The 16,786-nt window shown below is 32.5% G+C and overlaps 4 protein-coding genes across 13 annotated transcripts; 2 read left to right on the top strand and 2 right to left on the bottom strand.

Moving 5' to 3' along the window:
* Nucleotides 1-964: 964 nt before the first annotated feature.
* Nucleotides 965-5,546, top strand: LOC118448987 (nonsense-mediated mRNA decay factor SMG8). Of its 4 annotated transcripts, none has more exons than XM_085657897.1 (16): nucleotides 966-1,095; nucleotides 1,248-1,363; nucleotides 1,449-1,571; nucleotides 1,693-1,967; nucleotides 2,082-2,318; nucleotides 2,423-2,616; nucleotides 2,703-2,806; nucleotides 2,906-3,099; nucleotides 3,219-3,458; nucleotides 3,582-3,785; nucleotides 3,875-3,990; nucleotides 4,100-4,255; nucleotides 4,318-4,528; nucleotides 4,642-4,953; nucleotides 5,071-5,250; nucleotides 5,404-5,546. In XM_085657897.1, the coding sequence occupies exons 3-16, from the start codon at nucleotides 1,488-1,490 to the stop codon at nucleotides 5,522-5,524; spliced, it is 2,628 nt and encodes an 875-aa protein (XP_085514023.1). In that variant the 5' UTR covers nucleotides 966-1,095; nucleotides 1,248-1,363; nucleotides 1,449-1,487; the 3' UTR covers nucleotides 5,525-5,546. The 4 variants fall into 4 exon arrangements, with proteins under 4 accessions (XP_085514025.1, XP_085514023.1, XP_035738893.1 ...); XM_035883000.2 differs by having other exon boundaries at nucleotides 1,427-1,571; XM_085657899.1 differs by lacking the exon at nucleotides 5,404-5,546 and having other exon boundaries at nucleotides 965-1,095; nucleotides 1,427-1,571; nucleotides 4,642-4,718; nucleotides 5,071-5,225.
* Nucleotides 5,547-5,797: 251 nt separating this feature from the next.
* LOC118449003 (protein Cryzl2-like) lies at nucleotides 5,798-8,301 on the bottom strand. 4 transcript variants are annotated; one of them, XM_035883039.2, is made up of 9 exons: nucleotides 8,141-8,300; nucleotides 7,756-8,018; nucleotides 7,383-7,616; nucleotides 7,118-7,309; nucleotides 6,860-7,041; nucleotides 6,671-6,762; nucleotides 6,473-6,602; nucleotides 6,033-6,162; nucleotides 5,798-5,937 (listed from the first exon to the last, which is right to left on the bottom strand). In XM_035883039.2, the coding sequence occupies exons 2-9, from the start codon at nucleotides 8,002-8,004 to the stop codon at nucleotides 5,881-5,883; spliced, it is 1,266 nt and encodes a 421-aa protein (XP_035738932.2). In that variant the 5' UTR covers nucleotides 8,005-8,018; nucleotides 8,141-8,300; the 3' UTR covers nucleotides 5,798-5,880. The 4 variants fall into 4 exon arrangements, with proteins under 4 accessions (XP_035738932.2, XP_035738934.2, XP_085514029.1 ...); XM_035883041.2 differs by lacking the exon at nucleotides 6,671-6,762 and having other exon boundaries at nucleotides 6,473-6,616; nucleotides 8,141-8,301; XM_035883042.2 differs by lacking the exon at nucleotides 5,798-5,937 and having other exon boundaries at nucleotides 6,047-6,175.
* Nucleotides 8,302-8,463: 162 nt separating this feature from the next.
* On the bottom strand, nucleotides 8,464-12,570 carry LOC118448991 (protein brambleberry). Its single transcript, XM_035883015.2, has 9 exons — nucleotides 12,392-12,570; nucleotides 11,863-12,250; nucleotides 11,229-11,414; nucleotides 10,929-11,151; nucleotides 10,524-10,829; nucleotides 10,221-10,433; nucleotides 9,875-10,093; nucleotides 9,458-9,767; nucleotides 8,464-9,300 (listed from the first exon to the last, which is right to left on the bottom strand). Exons 2-9 carry the CDS (start codon nucleotides 12,232-12,234, stop codon nucleotides 9,171-9,173), a joined length of 1,959 nt encoding a protein of 652 aa, XP_035738908.2. The 5' UTR covers nucleotides 12,235-12,250; nucleotides 12,392-12,570; the 3' UTR covers nucleotides 8,464-9,170.
* Nucleotides 12,571-13,119: 549 nt separating this feature from the next.
* On the top strand, nucleotides 13,120-16,581 carry LOC118448990 (uncharacterized). Of its 4 annotated transcripts, XM_035883008.2 has the most exons (4): nucleotides 13,362-13,550; nucleotides 13,644-13,690; nucleotides 13,962-14,727; nucleotides 14,844-16,581. In XM_035883008.2, exons 2-4 carry the CDS (start codon nucleotides 13,661-13,663, stop codon nucleotides 16,367-16,369), a joined length of 2,322 nt encoding a protein of 773 aa, XP_035738901.2. In that variant the 5' UTR covers nucleotides 13,362-13,550; nucleotides 13,644-13,660; the 3' UTR covers nucleotides 16,370-16,581. The 4 variants fall into 4 exon arrangements, with proteins under 4 accessions (XP_085514026.1, XP_035738901.2, XP_035738903.2 ...); XM_085657900.1 differs by lacking the exons at nucleotides 13,362-13,550; nucleotides 13,644-13,690 and adding an exon at nucleotides 13,120-13,267; XM_035883010.2 differs by lacking the exon at nucleotides 13,644-13,690 and having other exon boundaries at nucleotides 13,362-13,590.
* The last annotated feature ends 205 nt before the right edge of the window (nucleotides 16,582-16,786 follow it).

Genomic DNA, 16,786 nt, shown 5'->3' with positions numbered 1-16,786 from the left:
GCGCGGGCCAACTCGCATTCCTGATTCCTGATCGATCGTCGTAGATCGTAGATCGAAGCCATCGTTCGTTTTGCTTTTTGGAAGAAATCTATTTAGATTTCTCGCGAAGCGATTATTGGATCTCGATATATGGATCTCGATTATTATCCCTCCTTATGGAGCGCGATCCGCGTACGTATCGCGAATATTCCTGTAATGTACGTAAATCGATCTTCGCGAAACGGGCCAAAGGGGTGTGCGCGGCTTCGCATGCGAACCGACGTACTACGAAATACTACGTTCTGTGATGCGGTGCAATTAAACCCGCGTCACCCCGTACCACCGTAAGCCCTTCCGCGCCCTGCCCTCGGTCCGCGTTCTCTTTTACCGCCCCCTACCGTTCGTTTATTCATTCGCCCATTCATCGGAGCACCGGCTTTAAAGTACGCTGCGCTTTTGCGAACCGATCGCGTCTAATCGATGCGCGCGCGCGCGCGATGTAATTATATTAGATGTTATTATATTACATCTTCTTAAGAAATACCATATAATAGATATAAGAAAGGATCGTCACTTAACTTTTTCGTTCTTCTTTAGGGCCGCCGCGACCTAATGACAGAGTGTAGTTCCGTACCGGTACACCGACGAGTACACGAGAGTACAGACTTATCTCCATTCGTTGAAATCCCACCGATTATTATTCCTTGCAGTTATGGCCAAACGAAATTTCTCGAAATTTCTTCTCGCGTAACCTATATGAACGAGAAAATTTCCTTTTCACGTCATTATGCATTTACATGGTAATAGTAGGACTCCGTTAATGCGTTTCTCAACGAACCAATAGGCTACTTGTTGAATCACCGTTGCACTTTGTTCGTAAGAAGACTCTCGGACGTAAAATGAAACGACAACATAGCTGCGTACCGTTACGATTATATATTACCTTATGCACGGTTACCATATGGCGATACCACACGAAAGTCTAATTTACCGTCGGTCGATATAGCACACATTCCCTTTACCTTTTGATATCCGAATCGAAAACTAACCCTGTTCACGTTGGTCGTTAGTTTTTCCATAGGTTCTTATTAACGCTCATCTCCTCCTCCGTCATGCGTATGTATATATTATTTTTATCGATCCTCCCATTTTCGATCACGATATTCGACATTTTTATTAATCGCAAGAGACGAAACGTCTCTAAGTCGTCGTATATTATCTGCAAATTAATTGCCGATTAAAAAAGGATTTAATATTATGATTAAAAGATCTTTCAGATATCGATGAACGAACGAGCGCGTCCTTAACCTGTCGTCGACAAGATTTAACGAATGAATAGAAAAATGCGACCACAAAAATTTACACTTCCAATTGACGCTGGCAGGTAAATCTAATATAAATTAGTTATAAAATAGGCATTACGATATAACGATTTATAACATTTTAGTTTTTCACATGCAAATAAAAAGGTCGTTATTGTGTCTGTATTTGGTAAATCCCAATATCGTATGAAAGGATGTAAAACGGATATGTTAAGTTCAATCCTCCAAGTGGACCTTTTGAATGAGCCGAATGTAGATGAAACATCTATGGTAATTATATTTTGTCCTATAAAATAAATTGACTTGAATAATATAAACCAAGAGATCATTTAAGATAATTGAATAAAGGTGCGTTGTAATAAAATATTTCAATATAAAATAAAAATTTCAGTGCGAAATCGAAGGATATCATAATGTTAAAGACAAAACCGTCTATCTACATTTACGGGGATTCTTGGATTCTCATACTCTTTTGACCGAATACGATAGATTCGTAGAAAGACAAGATTGCAAAGACTTTCTCAGTGTGTGGGCGCACATGAGATACAAATATGCTAGAGCTTTGCTGGTGTTATTTCATATATCTCACGTTATAATACTTACTCATCCGACTCATACGTTTGATTACAGTTATATACATCTATTTCGTGCCATGGATATAGTACGGTAAGACACATCCTCCCGATCGATATTATTACCATAGAACAAAATTTAGATTAAGCGTATAATAACGATTAAAGCTCTGTTTGACCAACGAAAAATTATTTCCTTTTTCTATAGGCAAAAAATTTCTCCTCAGCTTTCGGACGTATTGAGTAGTATATCTGGTATACCAAAAGATTGGATATCGAATGCTAGACCTTGTTCTCCGAGGGTATTATTCTATTTTGAAAGCTGTCCCATACCTATGGTACTTCAGGATGCAGATAACGGAGGAAATATTAAAAAATTGGAACATTCCTTGGAAGATCAGATTTATCATGTATTGAGAAAAAATAGAATAGTCACGAATATTAGGTAAGCGGATTGGCATTCTATTTTCTTTTTTTCTTTTCTTCCTTCCATTTCTTTTCTATTCATTTGTCTATCTATTTTTCCTCTTTCTCCTTTTTTTGTTTTAGTTCAAACTCGCTATTTGCAATACCAGCGAATCAAGAATTTGTATATGTACATAATGGTCCTACTGAATCTAGAGATATTTTGGGCTACATGATGAAAAAATTAATTCAAAGCTGTAAAGTTAGTTCTGGTGGTAATACGTCAAGAAGTCTCGCTAGTTTAGATACAAATCTTGAAACGGATGACACCGAGATTGGTGTATGGTCTTTCTAATTTATTATTTGCCCATGCACATATGCGCATAATGCGTTATAAGGGAAATAATCATTTGATTGATTTCAGAAACACGTTCCTTTAAATCGTTCCTGCAGCAACATATAAATCTTGCTTTTGGCAGAGGCTTCGACGACAACGTTGGTAGACATTCGGTACCGGCTTACTTCGAGGTTGCTACGAATTTTATATTAATCATAATGATCATATTTTGTTAAAGAGGACAAAAGGAGAAAACAAAAAAAAGTTAATATTTATTTATTTTTCAATAGATACCTACGTTATCGTTATTCTGCAATGTGGCAAACAAAATTTTGGAATACTTTATAAAAGGAATAGACAAAGAATTACTATCTTTGCATAGTTTATTGGATACCGATGTTAAATTCAGTAAAAGTAGATGTAGTAAAGTACTCCCAAGAGCCTTACAAACTTATCAAGAGAACCTTCCGCAACATTACACAAGGTAATTACATTCGTAATAATATATAAATCAAATGCGACGATTATAATAGTTGTGCGTGAAAGAGGACTAAACCCAACTAAAAAGTAATTCTATACATAGAAACTCGGTGTTTTATTTAGAGCATATCATGAATCGAAATTGGCACATGCTATGGCAGTTTTTGAAATGCATGCACGAGGTCCACTGTTTGAAGAATTTAGTGAAAAATTGCAAGCAGAATGTGATAAACATTGGCGAACCGGACGACAAATGTGTGAGGTATTATCATTAACTGGGAACCCTTGCACAAATCCAATTCATAAAGGAGGGAGCGAAGGTGCTGGTGGTGGCGAACAACTTGAACCAGGAGGAGATAATAGGTAAGCGTAAATTTATAATGCTTTTCCTTTCCCTTTCTTACGCCTTCTTATATATAGTACTATTTCTTTTATATTATATGAAATGAATTGACAATACACCATCCAATCCGATCCAATTTACAGTGAATTACCGATCATGGAGCACTGCAGCGGAGTTCGATATATATGTGCCTGTAATTGTGGAAGATGTCAAGGACCACGAGAGGATCCTTTTGGGTTGCGACAGGCCAATTACGATTATTTTCAAATGTTAGCAAAGCAATGTGGCTGTGCACAATTGGAAAGTATACAATTTCCTATTTTTCAACCCAGTACACATAATTTCAGGTAAACCGATAATGCATATGTTTTACCTATCAATAAATGATATTATAAGAAGGTCTCTTGTCTCATAATATTATCTTTTATTTTCTTAGAGCGGCACAATTATTTTCAGGAACAAAACGTAAAGATTCCCTTAGTAGGACTAATTTATCCACACCTCAAGGTCAGACGCAACCTTGCAGTCTTGGGGTTGAAAATACTTTAAATGGTAATTATGACAATGGTATAATATGAATTAAAATTTTTAAGGACGAAATTTTAATAAATTGACAAACATCTTTCAAGTTCTTTCCTTTTTCTTCTTATAATATTACAAGACGACATAACGGCGTATGAAAGTGGTGCACCCTCTCCATTGAAAAGTGATCCCACGGAAGAGGATGTTCCGAGATTGAGTAACAAAACGAGTCTTACTCCTAGCGACGGGCACAAAGTCGTTATAGAAGTTTCCGATGATGCAGAAAATACCAAAGGTAGTAGTTTACTTAAGAAATACATAACACATATAATTGACAAACTATACGCGATATATCAGAAAAGTCTTTGGTGAGACAACCATCAACGACGGAATATCTGCCAGGGATGTTACATACGGAATCTCCAGCTGGATTATTACCGCAATTTTCTAGCTGGTCTCTGGTTTGTCTTGGCCCAAGCAGTTTGTACTCACATAATTTGGGCTTGCAACATCAGGCAGGTGTATTGCCAACTTCTGCATTTCTTTTGCCATGGGATGTGACAGTAAGGTTTGTGTTGGAAAGAAGAGAAAAAAAAAAAGAATATAACAAATTATTGCATTATGTTACGTTGATATATGAAAATACTATTAAATAATGCATGAAAGATTTCATTTCATTAGATTAGAGCATCAAAAGGAAAGGGGATCTTTGTGGCCTACTATAAATGATCATGGCGTTCACGGATATTGTCCAAGAGGTAAAAATTTTCAAAATCTTAATACGATCCGAGGTAGAAAATCCAAAAGTGGGAAGGAATTTGTTGTTAAGATATTTGTTGGTGTCGAATACGAATGTCCGAGAGGCCATAGATTTATGGCATCTGCGCCTGACAAAGTTTTAAAGGCAACCGGTAATGGAATCGTAAAGGATAGCGGAAATAAAGTAACATCCAGTACCACAGATATGCCTCTTTACTTTCCATGTCCGTGCAGGTATATTGTATTTAACGTAAACAAACTTTATATTATAGACTTTAAAATAATCAATAATAAATACAATATGTATGTATGTATGTATGTATGTATGTATGTATGTATTTATTTTTGCAGGCAGGCACAACCTTTGATAGCTCAACTTATGAGAATTCATGTGGTTACTCCAAAGGCACCGGTTCACGTTACATTAAATCCTCGAGTTCAACCGGGACCTCCACCGTGTCCCATATTTGTAACCGGTTGTGAAGAACCGATCAAACTTTCGCAAAGTGCTTATTGGGTTCTGAGATTACCGTATCCTTCAAAAGCCATAAATACTTTTGCGCATCTTACATTAAATTCTTTTCAATAGATATATGTATATATATATATATATATATATATATATATATATATATATATATATATATATATAATATAAACCTTAACCTGTTTATATTTACATAGTTATGTATATATGGGTGAGAAGGGCCCATATTTACCACCAAAGGAACCAGTACCCCCTTCTCATGGACGATTACTAGCTGGGATGTATGGTATCAGCGAAGTTGTGCCAGAAAAGAAATAAGATTTCTTAATAAATCATTTCTCAGAATATTCAACAATATTAAAGAATTCTTCTAAAGAGATTATCTTATAATAAAGGTAATTCGATGATACTAGGGATCGTGTAATGATTTAGATGCATTAATAACGAAGCATTTAATGTTCCTGAGGAATATAAGTATCATATATTAGATATATCGTAATATTATGTAATATCAGTATATGTCAGTTAATGTAACATTACAATAGACTAAGCGATCGTTGTACAGTCTTTTATCGAATTAATAACAAAGCGATAAAAAATAAAACTTAATGAAGCGCATATAATATATAATGATAATGTAAGATAATGTATTAGGATATTTATATATTTTATTTTCAATCCTCGGCTACATTAACTCTCTCTTCTTCTTTATTCTTAATATCTATAATGACCTGCAAATGAAGAATTTTAAACGCATTTCGTATAAAACCCACAAATATTTTTTATAAAACAAATAAGATATGAAAAAATTTATTTAAGCACTCGCCTTTGCAGAAGTTCTTCCCTCGGAGGAAAAACGTAAAGCCTCGTTGACTTTGTACAGGCCAAAAATCATAGAATGAATTGGAATAATGAGACCCTCTTCGTAAAAATCTAATACTTCTTCTCCGGCTTGCCTATATAATTGCACTGTAAGTTTTATTGCGCGCGTTTCTAACTTAATCGTTTTTTTTTCTTTTTTTCTATGTACGTGTCTAACAAAAAATGCTAATACCATTATTGCATATGGAATAGTTAATTAATAAGGATACTTTTATTTATATCAGAGTCGCGATAGAGAATAGCTTTATATCTTCGATATAAAACGAATAAAATGTACTGCTATGCGATCTTATCGTTTCTACGAGCATTACGACGTCTTGAAAAACTTAATAGCAGACAATGGGAATATATTTTATATGGAATCTGAAATAACATATAACTTGCCGATAGCTATCTGGATCCTTCTTCCTGTATTCATTGAGATTAAAACCGGTGATACTGAAAGAGCCTGGTTCAATCTTCGATTGTACATCTTGCGTCTTAACAGCAGCAGCGCCAGCGATTACTACGCGCCCTTCATGAGAGATGCTATAATAAACGATCTTATGCTCATAAATAAATATTAGATATTGAATTTTATACCTTCACGAGATAAATGATGTATCGCCACGGTAAAATTATCGTCGCGCAGTAAATTTTTCAATGATGTCCCGCTTTTATATATATCAGTGTAACTAAAATTATTCATTTTCTTTTCGATAAATATGTTTTTGAAATAGCAATAACATTGGAAAAGAAGTATAATTATTGAAAATATCAGGGATATTGTACCATTTTAAAACTTTCTTAAAATATTCACCGCCATCTCCATCAAAAACAGCCTTAATGCCTTTATCGCCGGCAATTTCTTCTATGGACTTTAACAAGTCTCGTTCATTGTATGCCAAGGACGCAAATACACCCCTATTACGAACAAGAACAGCGTCGTCGTTATTGACACATATACCAATTACCTGAAGTTAAAAATGATATATTTTATTTTACGGAAATCAATTGTGGAAGAATAAAATGTTAGGGAATAAATATTACCTGCGATCTAAATACATTGGTTGCAAGATCAATAGTCGCCAGGCCTATGCCGCTTAAGCCCACATTTACTAAAATCATATCATTTTCATCTATAGTCACTACTCTTTCCAATGCGATAAGGGCGCTCATATAATCGTTAAGAAGACATACGGCATCCAACGATTTAACATTTGATGGTATTTTCCAAATATCCTCAAATGAAAAAATACGTTTATTAGATTGACATTATTGGATTAAAAATTTTCTTTCGACGATGCATACGTACGGTGACTTCTGCCACGCATTGTTCCGCAAAACCTCCATATCGTTCTTTATTAAGTGCTATAACCTTGTCCCCAATTTTATACCCTTTGTCTTGCGCATCCTTCCCTACGTAAACTAATTCACCGATTAGCTCATATCCAAGCGTAATAGGCAATTTTGGTTCGTAAACGTACAAGTTTTTACTCAATAATACATCAGAAGGATTTACAGTGCAGTAACGAACGTCTATAATAACCTATTGGAATAATGTAGGAAGCCTTTAAGAAATATGACACATGAGTGTGTGTGTGTGTGCGCGTGTGTGTGCGTATATATATATATATATAATACGCGAAGAGAGTGTGAATAAAAAACTTCGTGTGAAGGAGAATTACTTCGTTTGGTTGAGCCGTTTTCAATGATTCTAGATTTTGTATAATCAATGAATTATCGAACTTATTCAAGGTCGCTGCTTGAAATTTACCCGCTTCAGGAGCCGGAATATTAGTTTTGCAACTGTCATCGGTTGGTTTTTCTTTAGTGAGAGTTCCATTAGTTCTTACACTAAAACTTTGGCTCATTAAACTTTTCCAATAATTTCTAGGTACGCGAGAGAAAAATACTCGTCGAATCGTGACGGACATTCTTGAAATAGCTTCTATATAAGTTAAAAGAAAACGAGAAAATGTAAATGTAAAATATCACAAATATAACCTAAAAAAGCGTAATCTAAAAATTAAAAAATTTAATTTCCCGATTCATATATACGTATATACTCACTCTAATAAATAATCGCCCCGTATTAATATTACGGGGAGGATATATAAATATATAAATAATAAATGGTTAATTTCTTTTTTCTTTCTCACATATAACCGCACGTATTACATGTTATTCCATTTAAACGTCAACACACTCGATCTACTCGCCATCTGACGGAGAAAAAGTACATTTTTAAAATGGTCACATATATGACCGATACTTTTGTTTGCGTTAACGCTTAATATTAAACTTTGTAAATCAATAAAATTAAAGTTTTTCAATCGGTTTGAAAAATATATTTTTGCCATAAATTTATAAAATAATTAACAAATTTGAGGTGTACAGCTGATTGATATAAAAATATCGTTATTTAATCGATAAACTTTTTCTATCTAAATTTTTCTATTACTTAAATGTTAAAATTTAGAATAATGTATGGGTGTGCGCGTGTGTATAAAACTCATTCGTACACAATTTACAAACTGTTAATCATAATGCTAAAATTATAGAATACTCCTTTATTATAGGTGTAAATTATTGTATCCAAGTATATCAGATTGTACGTAAAATTATATTAATTTTATTAAGGCACTTTTTTAAAATGATTAAACTAAAATAGTATATCTACCTCTTAAATATTATATTAATTTTGTTATCTTGGGTTATAACAGAAGCATTTCTTACTGACAACTTATATCTGCTCTAATCGTAGATTATAAAATTACTTAAGCATTCATCCAATTTCAACATACATTGTATAATATACATAAAAGTAATGAGTATTTTGCTTTTATATCTTATGTAAAAATCAAATAAAAATTGTAAAATGTAGATCATTAACTTTGTATACGTACATGTCTTAAGCGCATTTGTCAAAATGTATTATAATAAATAAGAAACATATCACTAACCTTGTATCGTGGCACATTCCTATAAACTACATTTAATTAAGTTAACAAGATAAGGAACATACGAAATACCTTATTGTTTACTATTATATCGATTAATAAATATAACTATATAAAAGTATTATTTTTATTAAAATATATTAGTCGGTTATAATGGATGTGCCAGTAGAATGACGAGAACAGAACTCACGACCGACGGTTGCAAACAAACGGCATCTCTTTCCGCCTCGCGTTAATCCATTACATAACATACGTGGTACTGGGCTACCGCTACACGGGACACAAATGGTTACATTAAATATGCATATATATATATATATATATATATATATATATATATATATATATAGAGTATATAGTATACATGCGCTCTCGCGTATCATTAATCCGACAAATGTGTATACCTAAGTATGTTATAAAAATTTACCTCCTGGATGAGCTTAGAGATGAATTTTTGTCTTCAGTCGTAGCAACAAACTCCCTTACTCCTTTTAAGCGATATCTGAGATCGTTTCTATTCATGAAATTATTTACATCATCAGTAATATTATAGCTATTGTCAAATTTGTTAGGTATATCTTCCGGTGAAATATCGTCAGACATGTCAGGATAATCGTAGTTATAGACATCATCGTGCGACTTTTTTGCCGGTATATACGAACAAGAAAGCTGCTCTTGTACAGACATATTTTGTCGACTCCACAAAGCTACCGATTGAATCAAATTTATGGTTTTTTCTATAACAGTAGAAATATATGACATATTATAAACCTTTTCAATTAATTATGAGATAATAGATATGAACAAAAGGATTATTAGAAATATTATAGAAATAAAAGCAAACCTTTTAAACTATTTATTTTATTAAGTATAGTAATGGAAAAATTCCAAACTGTCTTTGTTATTACGGAGCAGGTGAATGCTGTTTGAATGGAATTGGAATCAGAAGGTGATGCATAGATACGAGCATTACCATTGGATAACCCATTAATCGATCTTACTGATTCAGGATTTTGAAATTTGGATCTACAAATATATTGTATGCCATTCATTAAAAAATGCACTAGAACAAAAATGTAGCATTACAACATTATAATGATGATGAATTATTTACAAAATATATATATATATATATATATATATATATATATGTGCGCGCGTGTTTCTTTCTTTCTAAGTTTCTTACTTACTCATTGTTATCAAAAATATTAATGCTGTGATAGAAGGAAAATCAAGGCAAGCGTCCAAGCCATGTTTCAGATAAGAACAAAGATTTAAAGGTACAATGCCCATTATAGCCGCTCTGGTCCAAAACGGTGCATTCAGAAATGCAGCAGTTATCATGGCAATTAATAGATATAAAATATGCAAAACTGTGCGATAAACTTTTTGTAATTGTTCCCCTGAAAAAAGCATTTCGAATTGTTCTATAGTTAAACATTAATAGAAATGTGGTGATCAATATTATCATATAATGGGAAATTATTACATACCAGTATCCCCGATGTAATCTGTAATCCAATCGAGTTGATGAATGTTCTGTTCTATTTCTGTACGGATTTTATTGGTCACATTGGAGATAAACTGAATAGTATCATTAATACGTGTCAACTTTTCCATCATTTGTTCATACTGATTGGCAGCTTCCTGATGCTGATCAAGTATAAGGCTAGTACTAGATTCTACCTTTTCCCAAATTAATTCTACTTGATTTTGTATATTTGTTAAGTCATCTAATATTTCCTTATGACTTTCTCCACGTACTGTAGATTGTTTAACAAGTTCTTCGGTTGCCTTCTCTTTAAAATATGGTCATTTAAAGACAAACTTATAAATTTATTATTATTTCATCGATTGTATTATGTAAAAAAAAAAATGAAAATAATTAGAATATTTACCTAATTTCCCTTTCACGTCTTCGACCATGGTCGCAAGCTGAGAGTGACCTAGGCGGATCAATGCCTTTTCGTTATTTAAATTTCTAAGATTAGTAGTTACCAATTTGTGAGCACTCGTTTGAGCATCCTTTAGATTTTGTTGTTGTAATAATAATGCCTTATTGCTGTCCGACAACGAGGATAACGCCTCGCTTGTCCGATCCATCAAATGATCCTGACTTTCCTTTTTTAATTATAAATCAGAAAACATATTAATCGTACACTTTTTAATCGTACAAAAAATCTTTTACTTATGCGCACCTTCAAGGATATTAACGTTTTAATTTGCGAATGTGCAGTTTGCATCAATTTATTGACCGTTAATTCGGTTAGAGCACGAAATTGTGTACTTCGGGCCGCATAACAAACTGCTCGAGCCCTATTACTCATCAAATGATATGCATTCCACATATCCGCATCCATATCCGTGGTGCATTGTTTAAGGGACTAAAGAAAAACATAGAATAACTTTAAATATCTTACTTGTATAAGATTTCTGAAGGCACCAATTTTGCTTGTATGTAGAAAAAAAAAAGGGAAAAGAAATAAATGAATGTATCATCAATATTAATTTCACTAATATAATATAGGAAGAAATAGACTAATAGATGGGAGAGAAATGGGCTTATATAAGGATACTATACTCCATACTGTGTCAACTAAAAAATATCTCTGAGGTGGTCCCTGTATATTTAAAATGGGAGGGGGAACTTGCAGGTTTGAACTTGCATAAGAACACCCTACGTATACTGTTACCACCATGCTAAGCTATTGGTTAAAACTAAATTATTGAAGTATTTTTTCAAGTATATTTCTAAGTAGTCAATAACGTAGAAAATAATTATTAAGTAATTGAAAGAAAGTATTGAGAGAAAAATGAAAAGAAAATTTTTACCATCTCTTCTGTACAGGGAAACATTTTTCTTCCTTCTACTGCTGATTGACAATTCAATAAATTGACGCTCAATTTGGCAAGCTGCTCTTCGGTCATATCGTAGCAGGAAGTTCTTATTTTCATAATTACTTTATGCTGACACGTTTCTAAAGGGGATGAAACTTGAATATCTGTAAACTTTGCAGCTTCTTGTAGAAACTTTTCATCTTCCGTCATAGCTTCATACGGTATTGATATCAAAGGTACACCATCGGCAACCAAAACGTTTGTATCATCGGTATATGTACCCCATAACCAGTTAAATAGTCTTACGGAATTTGCTTGATTTAATATTAACGTCAACATAAAAATCCACAAATATAAATTTGCCATTTTCCAATAATAATATCTGTAAAATTACATATCAAGAGCAAAGGGTAATTTGAAAATTATACCTTACTAATACACGAGATTAAAAGACTTGTAAATAAATAGTACATATTACTTAAATTGACTATTATTTTTAAAACAAATATACAAATATATTTACCACTTTCCAATTTGTCCAACGTTTTATCTGCCGATAAGTCAGCTTAATTAATTAATTCATTAATTCAACGAATGATTACAATTGTCGATGAAAAAAAATATAAATGTCAAACGCGATGACAAAACTTATTTATTATTTATCTTTCCTTCTTTATACCCACATGCATATATATATATATATATATATATATATATATATATAATATGTGTGTGTGTGTGTATGTACATATATATTCCGCGGCTCTGTGTCTCTAACGGTCGTAACCGTTCATAAATGCTCTTATGCTAATTTTTTGGCGGGATATGTAATACCTATTATCGAAAGAGACGAAAGAAAAGTGTATTTTGATATTTAATAAATTTACCGATATACTGTTCGATTATAATTACATAATATTTACGTAATGCTCAGAAGAAATTAATTATTATAAATAGAAAAGAAATATAGGAGAAAGTTAAATTATAGTATAGTTCGTTCTCGTTCGTTTTTGATCGCTGCAAATTGGCAACTCGTATAATTTGTAAAAATACAAAAAAGATTTAGGAGTTGACCAATCGAAGATAATAAATTTTGTATTGTCAAGACTGAAGGAAGAATAAGAAGGACTAGAAATCAGAAAAAAAAGTACTAGACCTGAATCGATGGGGGAAAAAAAAGGTTCCAACGTTAGTCGTACCTTTTGTGTATTTCAATTAGCATACGCAGAGATGCTACGTATATAATATATCTCCCCTATGTATATAATATATATCTCGAGGAATATATATTGTTTGTAGAAATATAATAAGGATGATAACTGTTGAACGATCTTTGAAGAAACTTTGGTAATAAGCTTTAGGAATCTAAAGAAATAGGAAAATTTCCTATGAGTATGAGGTAGGAAAGAAGACGATTCGAAATCGTATCTTGCAATGCCTAGAGAAATTATCACGTTAGATCGTTTATTTTCTCTAGAACTAAATCCCTAGAACTTATTCCGTATGTTTTTATATCGTCCATCTAATTACAATCTTTGCGTTATGTAAATGAATTATTAACAATTATTAATAAATAGTTTGTATTAGATCAGATAGAAGAATTTAAAAATCCACTTTCATTTATTAGTTATGAATCTTGACTATAAATTTGTCATCACTAGTATCAATAGTATGACTAACCTGTAAGATAACCTTTTTATATGAAACATTGGCAATATTCGGGTAATTACCTATTTACTTTTCACTTTCACGATGAATTATTTTTTTATTTATAGAGTAAGCATTTTAAGTCATGTCGAGCAGCACGCGTAAGAGTTTCTCGGTAAATATAATTTTCATTGTATGGTTTAAATTTGTAAAAATAAACAACGCGCAATTTAACTGCAATAGCGATAGATGATTGCAAATCATTATTTTGATCCTTATCGTTTCAATTTATCTAATTTAAATCAAAATACTTGTAATATTTGTCAGATTATAATCATCAGTTTTTAAATATAGATATTATTAATTTATAAAAATGCGGCGATACGCTACACTTACATTTTATATTCTTCGCATAATTTATTATATTTTCTTTCTATTTTGAACAGGTGCAAATGGTTGGGAGAAAAATACAGCAAGAATATTATGAACTTCTTCCCGATTGGAATAAATATGACGTGAAAGATTTAAACATATTGCGCCAATATATTGGATATGCGCTAGGTCATTTTAATAATGAATGGGAACTTGATAAGATAGGAAATGTTGAAAGTGAATCGTATAGCGTGATGGACAACTACTATTCAGGAAATGAAGAACAGAAATCGGTTAAGTGCGATGAAGAAATGAACCGTCAAAGGGAAATGGTATCTTTAATATACAATCAAATAATAACATATGGTAGGGAGTCAGATGGGAGTATTTTCTGCGGCATTATATATAATGTCATATATGAAATACCAAAAAAGAATGAACCAATAAATTATGATACTGTTATGCACCTACCAATTTTTAAAATTAGAAATCATGACAAAATAAATTTACATTGCAATTTTTCGGAAGAATATAATATACAATATATAGACAATGATGGAAGATTATACAAAAATTGGAATGATTACTTAATGTCTAATAAATTGTTCGAATGCATTATGGTAGTACCCAAAAATGGATATTACGAAGCAGATCCTGATTTTACGATAACGGAAGAGAATTCTACGGTATTGATCGCGACTTATCTCTCGCCAGCTTGTTCGAAAAACGCCGAAATTGTTAAATACATAGATAACACGTTTAGCTTATTAAACGTTGGTGCTCTTGGGGTTACCGCTGTGTCACTCTTTACTCCTGTTGCACCTCTGGCCCTATTGGCAGGTAAATATATATAAACATTATTCGTAGCATTATTATTTGTAGAAAAATCATTTCTAGTTAAAGAAGAGAAGGTAATTCTTATTTTTCTTTCTTTTTCTTTTTTTTTTTTTCTTTAGGATCAACAGCAACAATCTGCGGCGGTATTTGGATGGCTGGCAGATCTATATATAATTTAGTTGATCGTAAGTCACATAAACAATCTATTAGTCCCACGAACAAAAATGCCCTACCATCCTGGATCGCAGTTGCCGGATCTACAATGGGGGTGGCAATGAGCCGTGGAGGTACGATAATTTCAAAAGCTGCGCAAGCTGGTAAAAATGTTGGATTAGTTACTAAAGCAGCGTATAATACAGCAGTAATTGGTAATATGTCAGTCAATCTCGTTGGTATTGGATTCAACGGTTATTGTATCGTTAAAAAGTATCAGGAAGGTCGTAAGGTCGATGTGATCGATGTATTTTCCTTTGTAATGCATGCAATGTTTTTTGGTAATACTATATTGAATATACAATTTGCCCATGATATTATTGATAGTACTCATGGTAAGGTTCTGCAAGAGTACGAAAGCACTTTACGGAATAAACGTCATCGTAAAGCGTACAATAAAGTAAAAAATAAGGCACAATCAAGAGTGGAAATAGTACGATACATTAAGAAAGTTAAATCAAAAGCAGAACTTTTCCCTTCTAAGAGCGGTAGTCAAGCAACTGGTAGTAAACCAAGTGATGGTCAACCAAGTGGTAGTCGAGCAAATGGTAATAAACCAAATGATAGTCAACCAAGTGGTAGTCAACCAAATGGTAATAAACCAAATGGTAGTCGAGCAAATGGTACTAAACCAAGTGATGGTCAACCAAGTGGTAGTCAACCAAATGGTAATAAATCAAGTGGTGGTAAACCAAGTGGTAGTCAATCATCAAATGGTAATGAAACAAATGATGGGAACAAAAGTGTTCAAGAAACAAACGTTGAGGAAAAAAGTATTAATAAAACGATTAATAAATTAAAGGATAATATTCGAATAAATAGCGATACAATAAAAATGTTTGCGAAGAAGATAACAATTGTAGGAGGTAAAATATATATTGCAAATTTCATTATATTGGATCCAGTAGTATTTATAAATAACTTGAAGGAACCAAACATGAAATTTAGTGAGACCTTTTTAGCCAGTATTGATGTTTCCGTTACGCCACTCTGCGGTCAAATTTTGAGATTGTTAGCTTCTCATTGCAGTGATTATCCTTTCGTTACTAAATTAAATGCCATCCCAGAATTTAAAATGCTCCTTGTTGAGATGCAGTATATAGATGATCCGGAAAAGCTCTTAGACAAAATATTTTTGCTTTCGGTAAAGATGCTTATCAAACATTTCCAAGGTTCTAATCAGCCCATCCTACATGAAAAGGAGTTATTCGAAATAGCATATGTCTTATGGCGCTATGGGAAGGCACATGCGAAAGGAAAGCTACGAGAAAGTAATCATGAAAGAATGACGTCAGAAATATCTATTCTATATGATGTTATGTTGGATTATTTCGATACACTAGCTCCGACCTTTTTACATGCATTACGTATTTATTGGGAAAATTCCGCAAGTACAGTAACTTATACAGATAATACACGCCTTTCTTATTAATGATATATTCGAGCTAAGATACGTTATATTAATACGAAGTTATAAAAATAATAAAATAAGGTACTTTGTAAATATAGATTTATCTGTTACAAATCTATCTGTAATACGTATAATATTTGTATTTTATACATGAATTTTTTATATCCCTATTATTCTTTATCACGAAGCAAACGAAAGAGAAGATTTTTATTACGAGGAAATATGTTATATTTTGTGTATTAAGAAAAAAAGAAAAATGATATTAAATATATGACGTAAAAAGCATGAATATTATTATTATTATTATTATTATTATTATTATTATTATTATTATTATTATTATTATTATTATTATTATTATTATTATCATAGTGCGAATGGATTATAAAGTTTAGGCTGCGTCTTGCCGTGTGTTTTGTTTTGGAAGGCCTACCCTGT

The sequence above is a fragment of the Vespa mandarinia genome, chromosome 6, assembly GCF_050613455.1.
Source record: "Vespa mandarinia isolate Hongniang chromosome 6, ASM5061345v1, whole genome shotgun sequence".
NCBI lineage: Eukaryota > Metazoa > Arthropoda > Insecta > Hymenoptera > Vespidae > Vespa > Vespa mandarinia.
The sequence above is the reverse complement of the archived record's forward strand: the minus strand, read 5'-3'. Positions and strand labels throughout refer to the sequence as shown.

What these genes read in the sequence shown, in the direction of transcription:
- LOC118448987 (XM_035883000.2), top strand. Translation starts at nt 1,311, where the DNA reads ATGAATAGAAAAATGCGACCACAAAAATTTACACTTCCAATTGACGCT. An exon ending in CTTCCAATTGACGCTGGCAG is followed by an intron (nt 1,364 to 1,426) that starts GTAAATCTAATA and finishes ATAACATTTTAG; the next exon opens with TTTTTCACATGCAAATAAAA. An exon ending in AACGGATGACACCGAGATTG is followed by an intron (nt 2,617 to 2,702) that starts GTGTATGGTCTT and finishes GATTGATTTCAG; the next exon opens with AAACACGTTCCTTTAAATCG.
- LOC118448991 (XM_035883015.2), bottom strand. Translation starts at nt 12,234, where the DNA reads ATGGCAAATTTATATTTGTGGATTTTTATGTTGACGTTAATATTAAAT. An exon ending in AAACGTTAATATCCTTGAAG is followed by an intron (nt 11,152 to 11,228) that starts GTGCGCATAAGT and finishes TAATTAAAAAAG; the next exon opens with GAAAGTCAGGATCATTTGAT. An exon ending in AATATTTTTGATAACAATGA is followed by an intron (nt 10,094 to 10,220) that starts GTAAGTAAGAAA and finishes TTTTTGTTCTAG; the next exon opens with TGCATTTTTTAATGAATGGC.
- LOC118449003 (XM_035883039.2), bottom strand. Translation starts at nt 8,004, where the DNA reads ATGTCCGTCACGATTCGACGAGTATTTTTCTCTCGCGTACCTAGAAAT. An exon ending in AAACGGCTCAACCAAACGAA is followed by an intron (nt 7,617 to 7,755) that starts GTAATTCTCCTT and finishes TTATTCCAATAG; the next exon opens with GTTATTATAGACGTTCGTTA. An exon ending in AATGCGTGGCAGAAGTCACC is followed by an intron (nt 7,310 to 7,382) that starts GTACGTATGCAT and finishes TTTTCATTTGAG; the next exon opens with GATATTTGGAAAATACCATC.
- LOC118448990 (XM_035883008.2), top strand. Translation starts at nt 13,661, where the DNA reads ATGTCGAGCAGCACGCGTAAGAGTTTCTCG. An exon ending in GCACGCGTAAGAGTTTCTCG is followed by an intron (nt 13,691 to 13,961) that starts GTAAATATAATT and finishes TATTTTGAACAG; the next exon opens with GTGCAAATGGTTGGGAGAAA. An exon ending in ACCTCTGGCCCTATTGGCAG is followed by an intron (nt 14,728 to 14,843) that starts GTAAATATATAT and finishes TTTTTTCTTTAG; the next exon opens with GATCAACAGCAACAATCTGC.